General features: G+C 50.3%; 3 protein-coding genes across 3 annotated transcripts; 1 reads left to right on the forward strand and 2 right to left on the reverse strand.

Annotated features, from left to right (window-relative positions):
• Positions 1-2444: 2444 nt before the first annotated feature.
• FIESC28_07099 (uncharacterized protein) lies at positions 2445-4869 on the forward strand (the record flags this gene model as incomplete). The annotated part of the gene is made up of 2 exons (XM_031161241.1): positions 2445-3762; positions 3815-4869. 2 exons carry the CDS (start codon positions 2445-2447, stop codon positions 4867-4869), a joined length of 2373 nt encoding a protein of 790 aa, XP_031014712.1.
• Positions 4870-5107: 238 nt separating this feature from the next.
• On the reverse strand, positions 5108-5626 carry FIESC28_07100 (uncharacterized protein; the record flags this gene model as incomplete). Its single annotated transcript, XM_031161242.1, has 1 exon — positions 5108-5626. One exon carries the CDS (start codon positions 5624-5626, stop codon positions 5108-5110), a length of 519 nt encoding a protein of 172 aa, XP_031014713.1.
• A 957-nt stretch (positions 5627-6583) lies between these two features.
• On the reverse strand, positions 6584-11498 carry FIESC28_07101 (uncharacterized protein; the record flags this gene model as incomplete). Its single annotated transcript, XM_031161243.1, has 3 exons — positions 6584-10625; positions 10703-10927; positions 11287-11498. 3 exons carry the CDS (start codon positions 11496-11498, stop codon positions 6584-6586), a joined length of 4479 nt encoding a protein of 1492 aa, XP_031014714.1.
• Between the last annotated feature and the right edge of the window lie 1532 nt (positions 11499-13030).

Genomic DNA, 13030 nt, shown 5'->3' on the forward strand with positions numbered 1-13030 from the left:
CATCATAGGTATTCTAAATCCGTAGACTGATATAATGGATCGCAACCTATTAGATTATGTATCTGTTTAGCTATCCCAGTGCGTAATTATACGTGGATCTCTAGAATCAAGCAGCCCTCCAGGTATCAGAAGAATTAGCCCCTAAAAGCATAAGAGACGAAATTATTTGGTCACTTTATGCTAGCTTAGACTAGCTGTTAGGCTTCTTTATTATAGTAACCTAAGTCTTAGAGGGTAATTCTGTTTGCATAGAACCTAGGCTACAAAAATCCCATCCCGGATAATACATCTTTCATTCTGAACTGCAGTGCATGGCAGCTGGCAGCCACTGTTCGCTCGCTTGAAGCACATCCCCCTACGTCCAAGCTGCATCACATTGTCGAAATTATTCTACAAGATTCAGGGCGCAATGAATGCCTAGCAGCCTGAGCCCCCTCTCCCTTCTCTTCCCTCTTCCTCCTACACCTACTCCCTGAACTCTGAAAACTACCTCCATCGCCATCACTCAAGATGGAGTCGTCATCACCACCAGAGACCTCGTTGATCTCTGAGGCTATGATCTCTGCCTTTCAGAAGCTCAAGTCACAGCTCCCAGCTGGGAAACTGGAGATGAGTTTCACTACACCTGACGGTCAGTACCTGCCTTGATCTTGGAACTGGGACCATCTTTGGGGGCACCGATCTAAGGCTTCAGTCTGTCGGCCGCTACAAAGGTGAAGGGAGCGCCGCAGGCCCAGTGCTAAGCTTTCGGTCTGCGCATCCTGCTGGATATCTACTTACCACTTCCCCTGGCTACCTCTGAAGAGGGTCATCTGCTAACCAAATCGAACAGCCCGTCAGGTTTTTGCTCTCAGAGCTGAGCTTGACAACACAGGAGCACGAGCAGGTGTGCGACCGCCGCCTTGTCCTGCTACTACATTCCACGGGTTCAAGAAACTTCCTGTTGAGATACAACAAAGAATATGGAGATTGTCTTTCCGAGAGCCACGAATCTTTTGGCTGCACTCTGAACCGCACTTATTCAGTATCAGTTGGTCCCCATACGTGCGTCATCGCAAACGGATTTGCTACCCAGCCGTGATACCTCGCAAGCCCCCGGCTTCTACTGAAGCATGCAATCGCTCTCGTCTGATATATCACAGTGAGATGAAGTACGCACTAGGGATCCGAGATGGACGTCTCTTTGGTCATTGGGTGTCGTTTTCCCGCGACATCATCTATTGGAACACGAACAGGGCCTATCAAAGTTGCTAGAGGCAACAAATACGCGGGTGCTTCGATTCAGTCCACGATTTCGAGAATATTGCAGTGAATTTGACGCACGATCTTTCATCGATGGAAACACTGTTCCATGATTTAGTTCACGGCCGACTATTTCCAAGGATGAGGAACCTCATCTTCGTGGTGCAACCCGCCCCTCTGCCCAATAGCGACGTAACTTTTGTCGATGTTGGAAATACCGACGAAGAAAAGATACTCTTCAACAACGTGGAGTATACCTGGAAAGATTTAAAGAAAACGATCGAGGAGTTTCTACAATCGTGGTCAGACCTTCTTTGGTATCCCGTGGAGATCCGCGCTGTCAAGGTTGCGCCTTGAAGTCTCAGGACTATTGAGGTGCCAAGATAGCAGGCTCACGTGTTTGGGATGGACTATTGGACAATATGGGCCAGTTGCGGCTGGCTTCGGCGTTGAGCTTTCTTCTGCATCGAGGGAGATGTTAAGGGAAAGAAGACATCTCAGAACAAGCACATCGGGGATGGGTTTACGTTTGTTTTGGTCACGACACATCACAGAAGAACTGGATGGTGAAATTGCTAGCAGATAATGATTTCAGAAACTCTAGCTTATACGGAATCGATCTTTAATTACACAAATTCTCTATTTCCTGGTGATCATGTTGGGTCGAGGACGATATGTACGGAGGTGCGGACGTCATGCCCCGATACTTGCTGACTAATCCACCATAAGCGTCCGGAAGTATCGGGGTCGGCGACAAACATCGCCGTCCTCCACCATAGCATCATCAAAAGACCGGCATCTTGAAGCAACAAGCTCCGATGGAGCTTGACCCTCGCCTTGGCGCAACTGGCGATAGAGCCTCATCACTAACCAATTTTGGGTCAGACGAAACCTCAAGACCGTCGCCGAGTCATAATGTGTCTTCTGGTAGTGGCTCATTGATGCCCTTCTCTCATTCTCACGACGCGCATGATGACCACAACAGCGCCGATAACACGCCTAGCGCATCAGCTGAAAATCGAGATACGCCACAGCATCAACAGTCGCAATTTCATGATGAACATGATGGAGATGCAAACGATCCTAAGCGACCGCGGGCGTGTGAAGCTTGTCGCGGATTGAAAGTACGCTGCGAACCTGATCCTAATGATGAAGGGCCATGCAAAAGATGCCGGAAGGCCGGAAGGAACTGCGTCGTGACCATGCCAACGCGCAAACGTCAGAAGAAGACGGACAGCAGAGTCGCCGAGCTGGAAAAGAAGATTGATGCCTTGACAGCAAGTTTACAGGCCAGGGCGGCACCTGTAGGTGGTCAGACATATACGCAAGCTCAAACTCACGGCACTGCGGACTCTCCCAGAAATGTCACTCCAAAGCCATCCAATGACTCCAGCCTACCTGGAGCTTCACACAATAATGCTAGTTGGAGACCGCCCACTCATCCGCCTGCGTGGGGTTCCTTTGCATCGACTCAACCTCTCATGCCACAGGCGTCTGCAGCTGAACAGAACTCAGAGCGCGCATCTCCAGCTCGATCAACTGCGACGATGAATCATACTCCAGCAATCGGACAGAAGAGGAAGTTCTCAGACGGCCGCGAAGGCTCAGTCGAGCAACCACGCGCTGAAGAAACTCCGGCTGAGGCTCTGGCGGCTTATCTGACTAGAGCAAAGGGTGGTGATATTGTCGAGCGTGGCATTATCACTATGGACAAGGCTACCGAGCTGTTTGCTCGATACAACGACCATATGATCTCGCATCTTCCGGCTGTCATCTTCCAGCCCGGCTTTACAGCATCTGAGCTGCGAAAGACTAAACCAATATTGTTTCTAGCCATCATGGCAGTTGCGTCCGCAGAGTCGCCTGCTCTCCAAAAGACTCTTCAAAAAGAGATGATGCTTACCTTTGCCGAGAAGGTGATACTCTCAGGTGAAAAGAGTCTCGAACTAGTCCAGGCAATCAATGTCGGTGTGATTTGGTACTGGCCGCCAGAGCACTTTGAAGAGCTCAAGTTCTACCAGCTTGTTCACATGTCAGCTGTCATGGCCATCGATATTGGACTCGGTCAAAAGTTCAAGCAGCGCCGTGGACTAGTCATGCCCGATACATGGCGTCCTGCACCAGGCGCCTCGCTCCCTGGACCTCCTATGCCTCAGAACCGTCGATGGACACCTCCAGATTCGACGAGTCTGGAGAGTCGACGCACTTGGCTGACGTGCTATTTCCTAGCAACCAATACTTCCATGGCATTGCATCGGCCCAATCTCATTCGCTGGACTCCTTTTATGGACGAGAGTCTCCAACTGTTGCAATCATCGCCAGATGCTGCCCCGACTGATGCTTATTTCTGCCATATTGTTTGGGCACATCATCTATCAGAAGAAGTTGGCGTACAATTTTCCCTCGATGATCCGACTACAGATATCAACATGAGCGATCCAAGGACCCAATACATTCTCAGGGGCCTTGAGCAAGAATTGAAACAATACAAAGAAAAAGTTCCACAGGACCTGCTGCAACGTAAGTTAAATATCAGCCTCCCAATGTCGTTCTTACTACTGACCTTGTATAGCAACGCTTTTGATCAGTTTTGGCGTACTAAACTTATACATGCATGAGGTGGCGCTACAGTCTCGTGCCGAGAGTTTACGTCCGCCGTTTTCAACGGCCAACCTACAAAACGGTCTGGTCGGCGGGGACAAGCTGTCCGCTGCATACATCAGTGCCGTATCAACTTGTTTGGCCTCTATAAGGGACATGCTCAGCACCTTTCTTGCTATGGATGTCTTCAGCGTGCGAACCCTACCCGTATTCAACTTCGTCCGCGTTGCCTATGCTGTCGTTATGCTTATCAAGCTCTACTTCACAGTATCGGCGACAGGTTCAGATCTTGGTCGCGTAATTAACAAAGAAGACTTGCAAGTTGGCAAGTACCTTGATGGCCTTCTCGATAAGTTCCGTGCCACCGCTGCAGACGACCGCTGTCGACCCGCCGCCAAGTTCCTTGTTGTTCTTGTTATGCTTCGTAGCTGGTTCTACAAACAAGCAAAGTCTGAAGCCAAGGAATCCCAACCGGCTCCTCCGCCACCTTCAGTCAGACAATCACCCTCACAGCAGCAACAGGCGACTCCTGGCAACAATCCGTCATCCAAACCGTCAGACCGCGCCTCAACGGCCAATACTCCCCTTCAGCTTCTCTCTGAAGTCGCTACCGGTGCTGGCTCTCGCAACCGGGAATCCTCAGCCAGCCGGCCATCGGTAGTAGGATGGGGCTCGAATATGCCACAAGCTCCACAGCCCTTCTTCCACGATAACTCTGATAACGCTTCCAACTCAACCGGCTCCATGCCATACTACAACGAGCCATTCTCAGCAGATCTGGCTGCCGCAATGGCGCCCGTAATGCCATCCCTGCCGTCTGCAGCTGATGGCATGGGCAACAACAATAACGGCGACATATTTGACTTCCCCAACTTCATCCCAGGTTGGGACTTGGAAGGCATGGGTATGGGCTTAGGTTCGCAGGGAATGTGGGAGGATGGAATGCGTATCTTTCTCGAGGAGCCTTGGTTTAATTCCATGTTCCAGGGCAACCCTGCTACTAACAACCCCAATTTGAACTTTTAATATTATGTTTGTAAATGCAGCGAGTAAGGGCGTTCGGATATCGTTTTTTTCACACTTCTTTGAGCACATTCGGGATTCATAGTCATATATCACTTTATTTGCAGTTATGTTTTATTATAGTTGTAAGATGTATCTATCTCCCAAGTTCTCATAGTCGGGACATCTAACATCGAGTATAGTAGGGCGATTTCCTTCCACACTCATATATATTTCACCCGGGACAGCTTCCCAAGTGCACCTACTGCTTGAGAATATACTCTCCAACAAAAGCAGTGATGTAATCCCTCTTTCCAAGAGGAACACCCTCTTTTCTCAAGATAGCATACGCCATCGACAAGTGGAAGTTAATGTTAGGCACAGCCGCTCCCATAGCAAAAGCCTTGCCTGTCAAATCCATCGTTCCAGCAGATGGCAACGCCGTAGGCGCAACCTCCTCTCCACAACGGTTGACAGTCTCTTTATCAGCCTTTGCAAGCAGCTCTTGTGCTTTAGCGATGCGCGAGTGCATGTCGTCGTATGTGACGACCTCATCCTCAAACTCGACTGATTCACGGCCTGAGAGTCTTGCTACAAGCTTCTCAGCGAAGCGAGTAGCTGCGTGGACCTGGAAGCTCAGGGGGTTCATGTCTTCATAGAGACGAGCTTCAGGGAACTTGGCGGCGTTGGGGTGCTTTTGGGCTTCTTTGAGAATGTGTGATAGAGAGCCCAGGGCCAGTTTGGCCTCAACAATGGTTGCGTCGTAGAGTGAGAAGGCCATGATGGATATATGGTCTGAATGTGATATATGGTGTCAAGAAAGTAAGGATGGATTGAGTAAAATGATTACAAGACAGCTGGTCAATGAATAGATACAAGTAATTCAAGTATCAACCCTACTATAAATACGAAAATGTCTCAATGCCTATGTCATTGGGCGGATGGAAGTTGCTCCAAGGATGATTGAAACCACGACACGGTTTTCGGGATGTTGAGAATTCCGACCGCTAGAAGCATATTGAACAAAATAAAGAAACCAGCTTATGCTTACTCTAAGCATGTTTCCAGATCATTTGTTTTTTACAGTCTATTAGTCGAGCCGAGCTTAGCTAGGCACGGATTTGCAGGCCTAGTGTAGGTTCCGTGATCCACAAGGCGTTTCTGTTCGGAGAATTAATAGTCTCGGAATTCCATGTCCGAGCAAAGCTGCTTCTTGAAGAATTATTACGTAGAAATACGTTCAAGTATGCAATCTTATAGATGGGTTCGTTGACAAGAAACAAGACTTGAGATAATGGGTTATTTCAGTATATCCTATATAAAATGACCTATCCATAACGCCATGCTAAGTAGAAGAAAATAAAAAGGACCATGATGTTCGAGCCTAGATCGACGATACTCATTCCACCTGCAATTCTTCAAGTTCTTTCACAAACCGTCTCTCATATGAATGAACTGGCTCGCTCTCGATTTCTCTCCCATTCTGCAGTTGTCTCCAAGCCTTTCGAACCAAGAGTCCAATTCCATGTTGGTTGGCGATATATCAAGAAAAGAGTAGATCCAACCCAACACAAAAAGCCATTAAGTAAAAACTCCGATATGCAAGGTATTAAAGTATAAATCGTCATGAAATAGTGTGGTAACAGTAACGGTATGGTATGTATGGTATCATCGCATGTTGAAACGAGTGGGTATGTGGCAATAACAAAAAGACGTAAAAAGCCATTCACATATACAATTAGAACCGCGTTTCCTCTCTCAAACGGCTCTTCGATCCCTGGTGCTGGGGTCCCATCATGCCACCCATGAAGATGGAACTCTCGCGACGTCTGCTGCTTGGCATGGAATCATATGATGCGGAAGCACTGCCGAGGTCTTCATATGAGGCTTGCAGCATGCGTCTATCGTTTGCCGAAGGTGGCCGGTAGCCACCATCAAAAGCGCCGGCTGAGGGGTCGTAGCCGGGTCTGGATGCGCTTGAAGGGGGTGAATATCGCATGGGGGCGTTGTTGACAAGAAGGGGAGGCGTAGGGGTTGATCGTTGCGCGTTTGGTCGCATCTGGCCATGGGGAGATGAACTACCAGCGGTAGATGGACGAGCAGAAACGTCAAATCGTGGCGGTGCCTCAAATCGCTGTAGTTCCGGTTCGGAGACGGGCGAGGGGAGCTCATAAACCTCGGGGTCGATGCCGAAGATACCCTCATAGTTCTGCAGGAACATTGCGAAAACTGGTGCTGGTATGTTGAGGGTCGGTGAAAAGACAATGCCAACGTTGCGGACCGTCATCTTGTTCATATCCGCGTTGTTGATAATCTTGATCAAGAAGCCAATCAGATACTTGAGCAGCGTCGCATTGGCCTGAGGAAGTCGCTGAACCAGCTCGCCCAATGCTGACATCTTCTCCGCATGGTCGGTAATCTCCATTGTTGTCAGGAATTCGTTGTGTAGATCTCGAGTAAGAATTGTGGTTGGTAGCTCCCGCAGATAGAGCTTCAACAACGAAGCCACTGCATGGATATCGTAATATTGGCGATCAGTGGTCAGGTTAATGTCTCCTTCAGTGTTGAATCGTTCTCGGAGCTGTTTAATGACGATGTTAGAGCCACTCAAACGGAAGATTCCTTCTTCAAGAATAGCGTTCTTAGAATCCAGATATTGGATACATCGGTAGACAACAGCCGGAAGAGGCACGTTCACATCCGTAGGAGAACAATATCGAACAGCCTCGCCCAGTGGTGCTCCGAAAGCTTGTCGCACGGGGCCTTGGTAAGAGTTCTGGGGAGGTGTCGCATTTGCGCCGCCCTCGCTGCCACCAAACAATGAGTCTTGGCCTTCAGATGAGGACCGAGTCTTTGGTCCAAACCCGAAGAAGCTTCGCTTCCTTACCTTCTTCTCATCGGCAGTTGGGAGGTTTGGCTTGTTTCCCCAAGCACCCAGGTCTGAGATAGGCTGAGGATCCCTAGGACCTGAGATAAGCTTGTTCTGCGATGAAGAGAAGGTGTCGAATCCATGGGCATGGGGTGTTTCAGGGAGACCACCCGAAGTCTTCGGTCGTGCGGGACCAGTGACTTGGGGGGCATCTCCCGCTTGAGTGGAATCATATCGAACACCAACCAACGTATCGGAGTCTGAGGGGTGATGGTAGGATTTTCTGGGCACCTTGCGAACTTTGCCGGAATGAGGAGGTTCGAGACGGTGGTCAGTACGATGCTCAGTACGGTGGTCATGACCTGGTGTTTGACGATCGTGAGCGTGGCCGCTTCTTGATGTCAGTGGTGGTTCAGTGTCTTCGGGGTCGCGATAATCGACCCATTGCATAAGAGCGTCAACCCAGAGATCTCGCTCTTTGTCGCTTTCTGCACAAAGGACGTGTCTAAAATGGCTGCTGGTATCCTTCTTCTTGGGTTCCAGGATGAGGAAAGCGTGACGGAACTGGTTATCCAGTTCGTCGCCATTGGCGGCGTGCGCTGGCGACTGGTTGTCGCTGTTCTGATTCTGCTTTCCAATCTGTGCGCCCTGGAGCTTAATAGTTCCCAAATGCGCGCCACCAGGAACTTCAAAGTACTTCAGCAGTGGTCCGTTCAAGACAAAGTACCTAGCTTTCCAACCACCGAAGTTCTTGCCCTTCTTGGTTAGGTAGCCGCTACGACGAGGTCGTCCATCGGGTCCAATCTTGTTACCGGTAATTTCAGATCCTGAATCACCCAAGGATGCTGCATCGTCCAGGTTAGGTGGTAGAACGTGAGATGACAGGTACTTGCAGAGTTCGATGGCAGTCTTTGTGTCAAAAGGAATATCTAGAATGTCGTCCATGAACTGCTCCAGGATCGTCCTACGAGCATCGAGCTTGGCTGGCGCATGACCGCTGAAAAGAGAACGGTCAGGTGCCCTCACTGTGTAAGACGCACACTGCTTCAGTCGCTGATCAAGTCTTGTCAACGACGCCAAGTCCTTTTCAATCCGCCAAAGCTCGCCATTGTCAGAGCGCGAGATAATGGCAAGAGTGAAAACAGGGTCTTCCTCGAGTTGAGTCAGGGACATCATACTCGCGCGAGACGGCTTCATGCGAGAAGACGCTACCATAATCTTAATAGAGGGCAACGCATTTGGTGGCAGCAAGAGGTCCGGGTACTCGTCCGTCACCAAGCCCCTGTAAACCTCGGTGCGTTCGTTAGGGCTTGACATTCTGGGAGTGGGTTGGTCCGCGTGGCCGACTTCTTGCTGCGCAGCGCCTGGTCTTTGGGACGCTCCTTCAGAAACAACGCTGTTTTCGGATGCCCGCGCTGGATGTGTAGCAGGTGTTGCTAACGGAGTATTTGGCGGCAATGGAATAGGTTGGCGAGGTGGTCTTGGAGAAAGAGGTGCTGCTTGAAACGGTATCGATCTTGGTGACAAAGGCGGCGAAGTGAAGTTAGAAGGCCGGGGGCTTGCGGGTAGGCCCGGGCTCAACAAAGGCGCAGGGATTTCCCTGGTCTTGATTGTACTTAGCATCTCTCCCAGTGAGGCTGTCCCGACTTCTGGTGCAGGGACCTGGGCTGTGTCTCGTGGGGATCCAGGCTGGCTAGATTTGCTCGACTTGCTCTTCTTGGACGCACTACGTGCAGCAGCTTCCTTTATAGCAATAATTTCACGATCTCGATCATCCTCTTCTCGGGTTCTCCGGCGTCCACGGCGATCGTTAACAATCTCATCAACTTCCAAGATGTCGTCATAATCGGATTCTGTTTCTTCCTCTTCTTCGGGGGAGGGGCTTAGATGTGTTCTCAATTCCTTGTTTAGTTTCAAGGGTGCAGGTGGTGGTTTCCTTGGTGGAGGCACTGGAAACTTGGAAAGGCCTTCATCAGGCTGAGGAGTGGCCTCGAGAACAGCGACCGTTGGGAGATGTGTCACTGGAGGAATAGGTGGTGGCATCTTGGGCGGTTCACTTGGGAGGCTGCGTGATGGTGGGATAGAGACGTTGTAGGGGATCTCCTTTAGTGGTTCCTCCAGCTTGCCCGACTTCTCCTTCCGTGCGAAGTCCGCAGCGCGCTCCTCGGCCTCGTGGTCATATTTGTCCAGAGCGTGGTCTTGGGGCTTGGGCATCGCATGCGCAGGGTTTAACAGCTCGCCAACGGCTGAATGTGGAGCACTGAGCTGGTCTGCTGGTGGAGTGATGGGATAAGGCGCCATGGAGATGTCGATCGGCGAATTTCTTGGGCTTTCGGCTTCGAGAATAGGCGATTCTGGAGTTATGGTCTGCTCCTTGGCCCGCTGTAAGTCAGCCCCGGCGGCTGAGGGAGCAGGTGCTTTCGTGGGCTCTTTTGCGTCATCGTTTGATGACAACGGAGCTGATGGAAGCGACATGACCTCTTTTAGCTTCTTTCTGTACTTCTCCTTGTCTTTTAGAGCTCTTTCAAGGTCCTTGTTAAGGCCCAGAATCATAGCTCGTTGCTTATCCACCAGGCGCCATAACTGGCTATTTTGCTGTGACTGAGAATGCTTCTCCTTTAGCAAATATTGGATTAGGGTTTCGGGACTGCCCGCCGTTTTAACAAGGTGGGCGATTTCTGAAGGTCCATGTTGGCCATCGGTGTTGGTGTTTGAACCAGACTTGGTTGAAATTGCTGAGATGGCCGAGTCAATAGAAGAATTTCGAGTAAGTCTGGAAGATTCGGCCTGGGCCGCAGCTACCGGACCAGCCATGGTCGGAGACAAGGTCGAGTCTGAGCCTGTAGCAGGCTTCGAATTTAGAGGCTCGGAGACGGTTCGCAACCCATTCGGACTGCCTGTATAGCCCTGTCTGGTGGAAGTCAGTTTACGAGTGAAGCTCGAATATTGGTGGCAGCTGCTTTAGTGGCCGTCCGTCGGAAAACAAACCTGGGGCTTAGAGGTGGTTCCGGTGATCCTTCGTCGGAGGAGTCGCTAAGAAACGAGGTCTCTTTAACGAGGCTCGAAGAAGTTTCGGGCTCCGTATTGGTTCGGTATGTTGGTGTTGGTGTAGATCGACTTGGAAAGGTGGTACTTCGCGGACTAGGACTTGCTTGTTCGTAAGGAAAGTTGGAAGCTGTCTTAAGTGGGCTCGAAATCGCTGGTCGAGGAGATCTAGTGGTCGCAGTGCGTTAGAGAAGTGGCGCAAAAGGTTCCACGGCAGAGCGCAAGGTATTCCTGGGATCGAAGTTGGAGGTATGGTGAAGGCTCGAAGTACAATGGTAACCTCGCACAGCACTCGACCTGGGGTAGGAAGGAAAGATAATTGCTGGTCGAGAAGCCAAGAAGCAAAGATGTGTGGTGGAGGGGAGAGATTGTGAGAGACAAGTGATGAAGGGGCCAGGAAGAAGCCTGGGGCCAGCGCTGGCCGGGGGGGGTGTGGGTGGAGATAATCCAAGCAGTCAAGCATGCAGTTGCTTGCGAGGGCTTGGAGTTGGGATGAATACGCTGAAAGCATGTAGACTAATGCTTACCTAGAACCTGGCGACAAGGAACCGAGTGAGAATGAGGGAAGACTTGGGCTTGCGCGAATGACACGACCAACGGTAGGACTATCGCCGACGGGGACTTCGACAGGTGAACGAGCACGATCGAGGAAGTTGGATTCGATAGGAGTAGTGACGGAGTTATTAGCAGAAGCAACAGAAGCTTCGACGCTCTGGCTCTGGAGCGCAAGTTGTGGCATGGTGCGCCGGGCTACCTTGCGTTGTTATGCACCATAGGGCATCGGCCAATGGGTCGCGGTGCAGTACCGTACAGGGCACGGAACGCTGATGTGAGGTGAGGTGAGCCTGGCGAGGTGAGGCGTTTCGAGATGCCGGTTACTGCGGTGGGAATTAGTCCGAGCTCCAACGTTACATGCAGCTGTAACCGCGTTACGGCAGTAGAGTACAGTACTAACTGTGCAGAGAGCAGTGCAGTGTAGTATGTACAAGCCTGAGTGAGACAGTGTAGCGCGCGAAACAGGACCGGGAAACGAACGAACTGGGAAAAAGTAAGGTAAGGATTACGGGTATAATAGAGCAACTTTTGGTGTGGAGTTGTAATGCAGTGCCGTTGGAAAGGGTTTTGAAGCGAGCGACTGGGAAGCGACTGGACTATCGCAAAAGATTGGCCCAGTATAACTATGCTATGCGACACCAGGCTAGGTAAGGTAGGCTGCCCTGGACGACAAGACAGGATACCTGACACCTTGCTCTGGCTGGCTTCCTTGCTTGGGTTGGGAATGGGAATGAATGGAGCAAAGACAGCGGGCTGCGGACAGGACAGGGAATGTCGTTTGCGGAGGAACCAGGTACAGGTTGAAGCGAATGTCGACGGTCGGTAGGTACGTACTGTAGGCAGTATATGCGCCGGGCGTGGGGGGTGTTCGGCTTCGGATCGGTAGGACGGACGAGCAGGTATGTACTGTAAGGGTTTTGAATGGAACAAAAAGAAAAGCAGAAAAGAATGAATGATGGGAGACTACGGATAGTCTAGAGGAAAAGGAGTGGTAGCTTAGTACAGTAGATGGACAGACTTTTTGAGGGGGAGATTTGCTGATTTGATGGTTTATCGATGGAACCAAACCAGAGTAGGTGCCGCCCTCGTAAAAGCCAGTACCTATTCTGGAAAGGGGGGCGAGAAAAAACGGCAAGAAACGGCCACTACAGTACCTTCCAGGTTATGGATGATCAGGTTGCTTGAATCATTCACCATCAAATGGTTTTATTAATTCCCACTCGTACAAGTCCACGACCAATCTCTAGAAATACGGATACTTACGTTATGACCCTGTTTCAAGCAAAAAAGAAAAGTTGGTTCAAACAAACGTTTGTTCATTCCCATTGAACCTGACGAGATGGAGCCAGGCCAGGTCATCTTTGATGTCGACAAAGAAAGAGAAAAAGTACCGAACGGAGGTGTCTCCGCCGAATGATACTTGCTAGCAGACTACTGTACAGTACAGGGCAAGGATCAAGGGACCCTTTTCCCTTGACACAGCAGAAGGATGCCCTTGCAAATGTTCACCCATCACTGTTGCACCTACAGCACAGCATACAAGAGTGCAGTGCAAGGCGCCTATACTGGTGATACATGTGAGCGATAGTATTGCTATCAACCACATGGCACATTCAGATGACTGCCCATCCGGATAAATGACCACTGAAGAAATAAGGGGGTAGTCTGACTTGAACTCTGACTTCACTTGACTATCTTCAGCCATTAGCCTACTCA

The sequence above is a fragment of the Fusarium coffeatum genome (genome assembly GCF_003316985.1).
Source record: "Fusarium coffeatum strain FIESC_28 chromosome Unknown BRIP53273_contig_153, whole genome shotgun sequence".
Classification (NCBI taxonomy): Eukaryota; Fungi; Ascomycota; class Sordariomycetes; order Hypocreales; family Nectriaceae; genus Fusarium; species Fusarium coffeatum.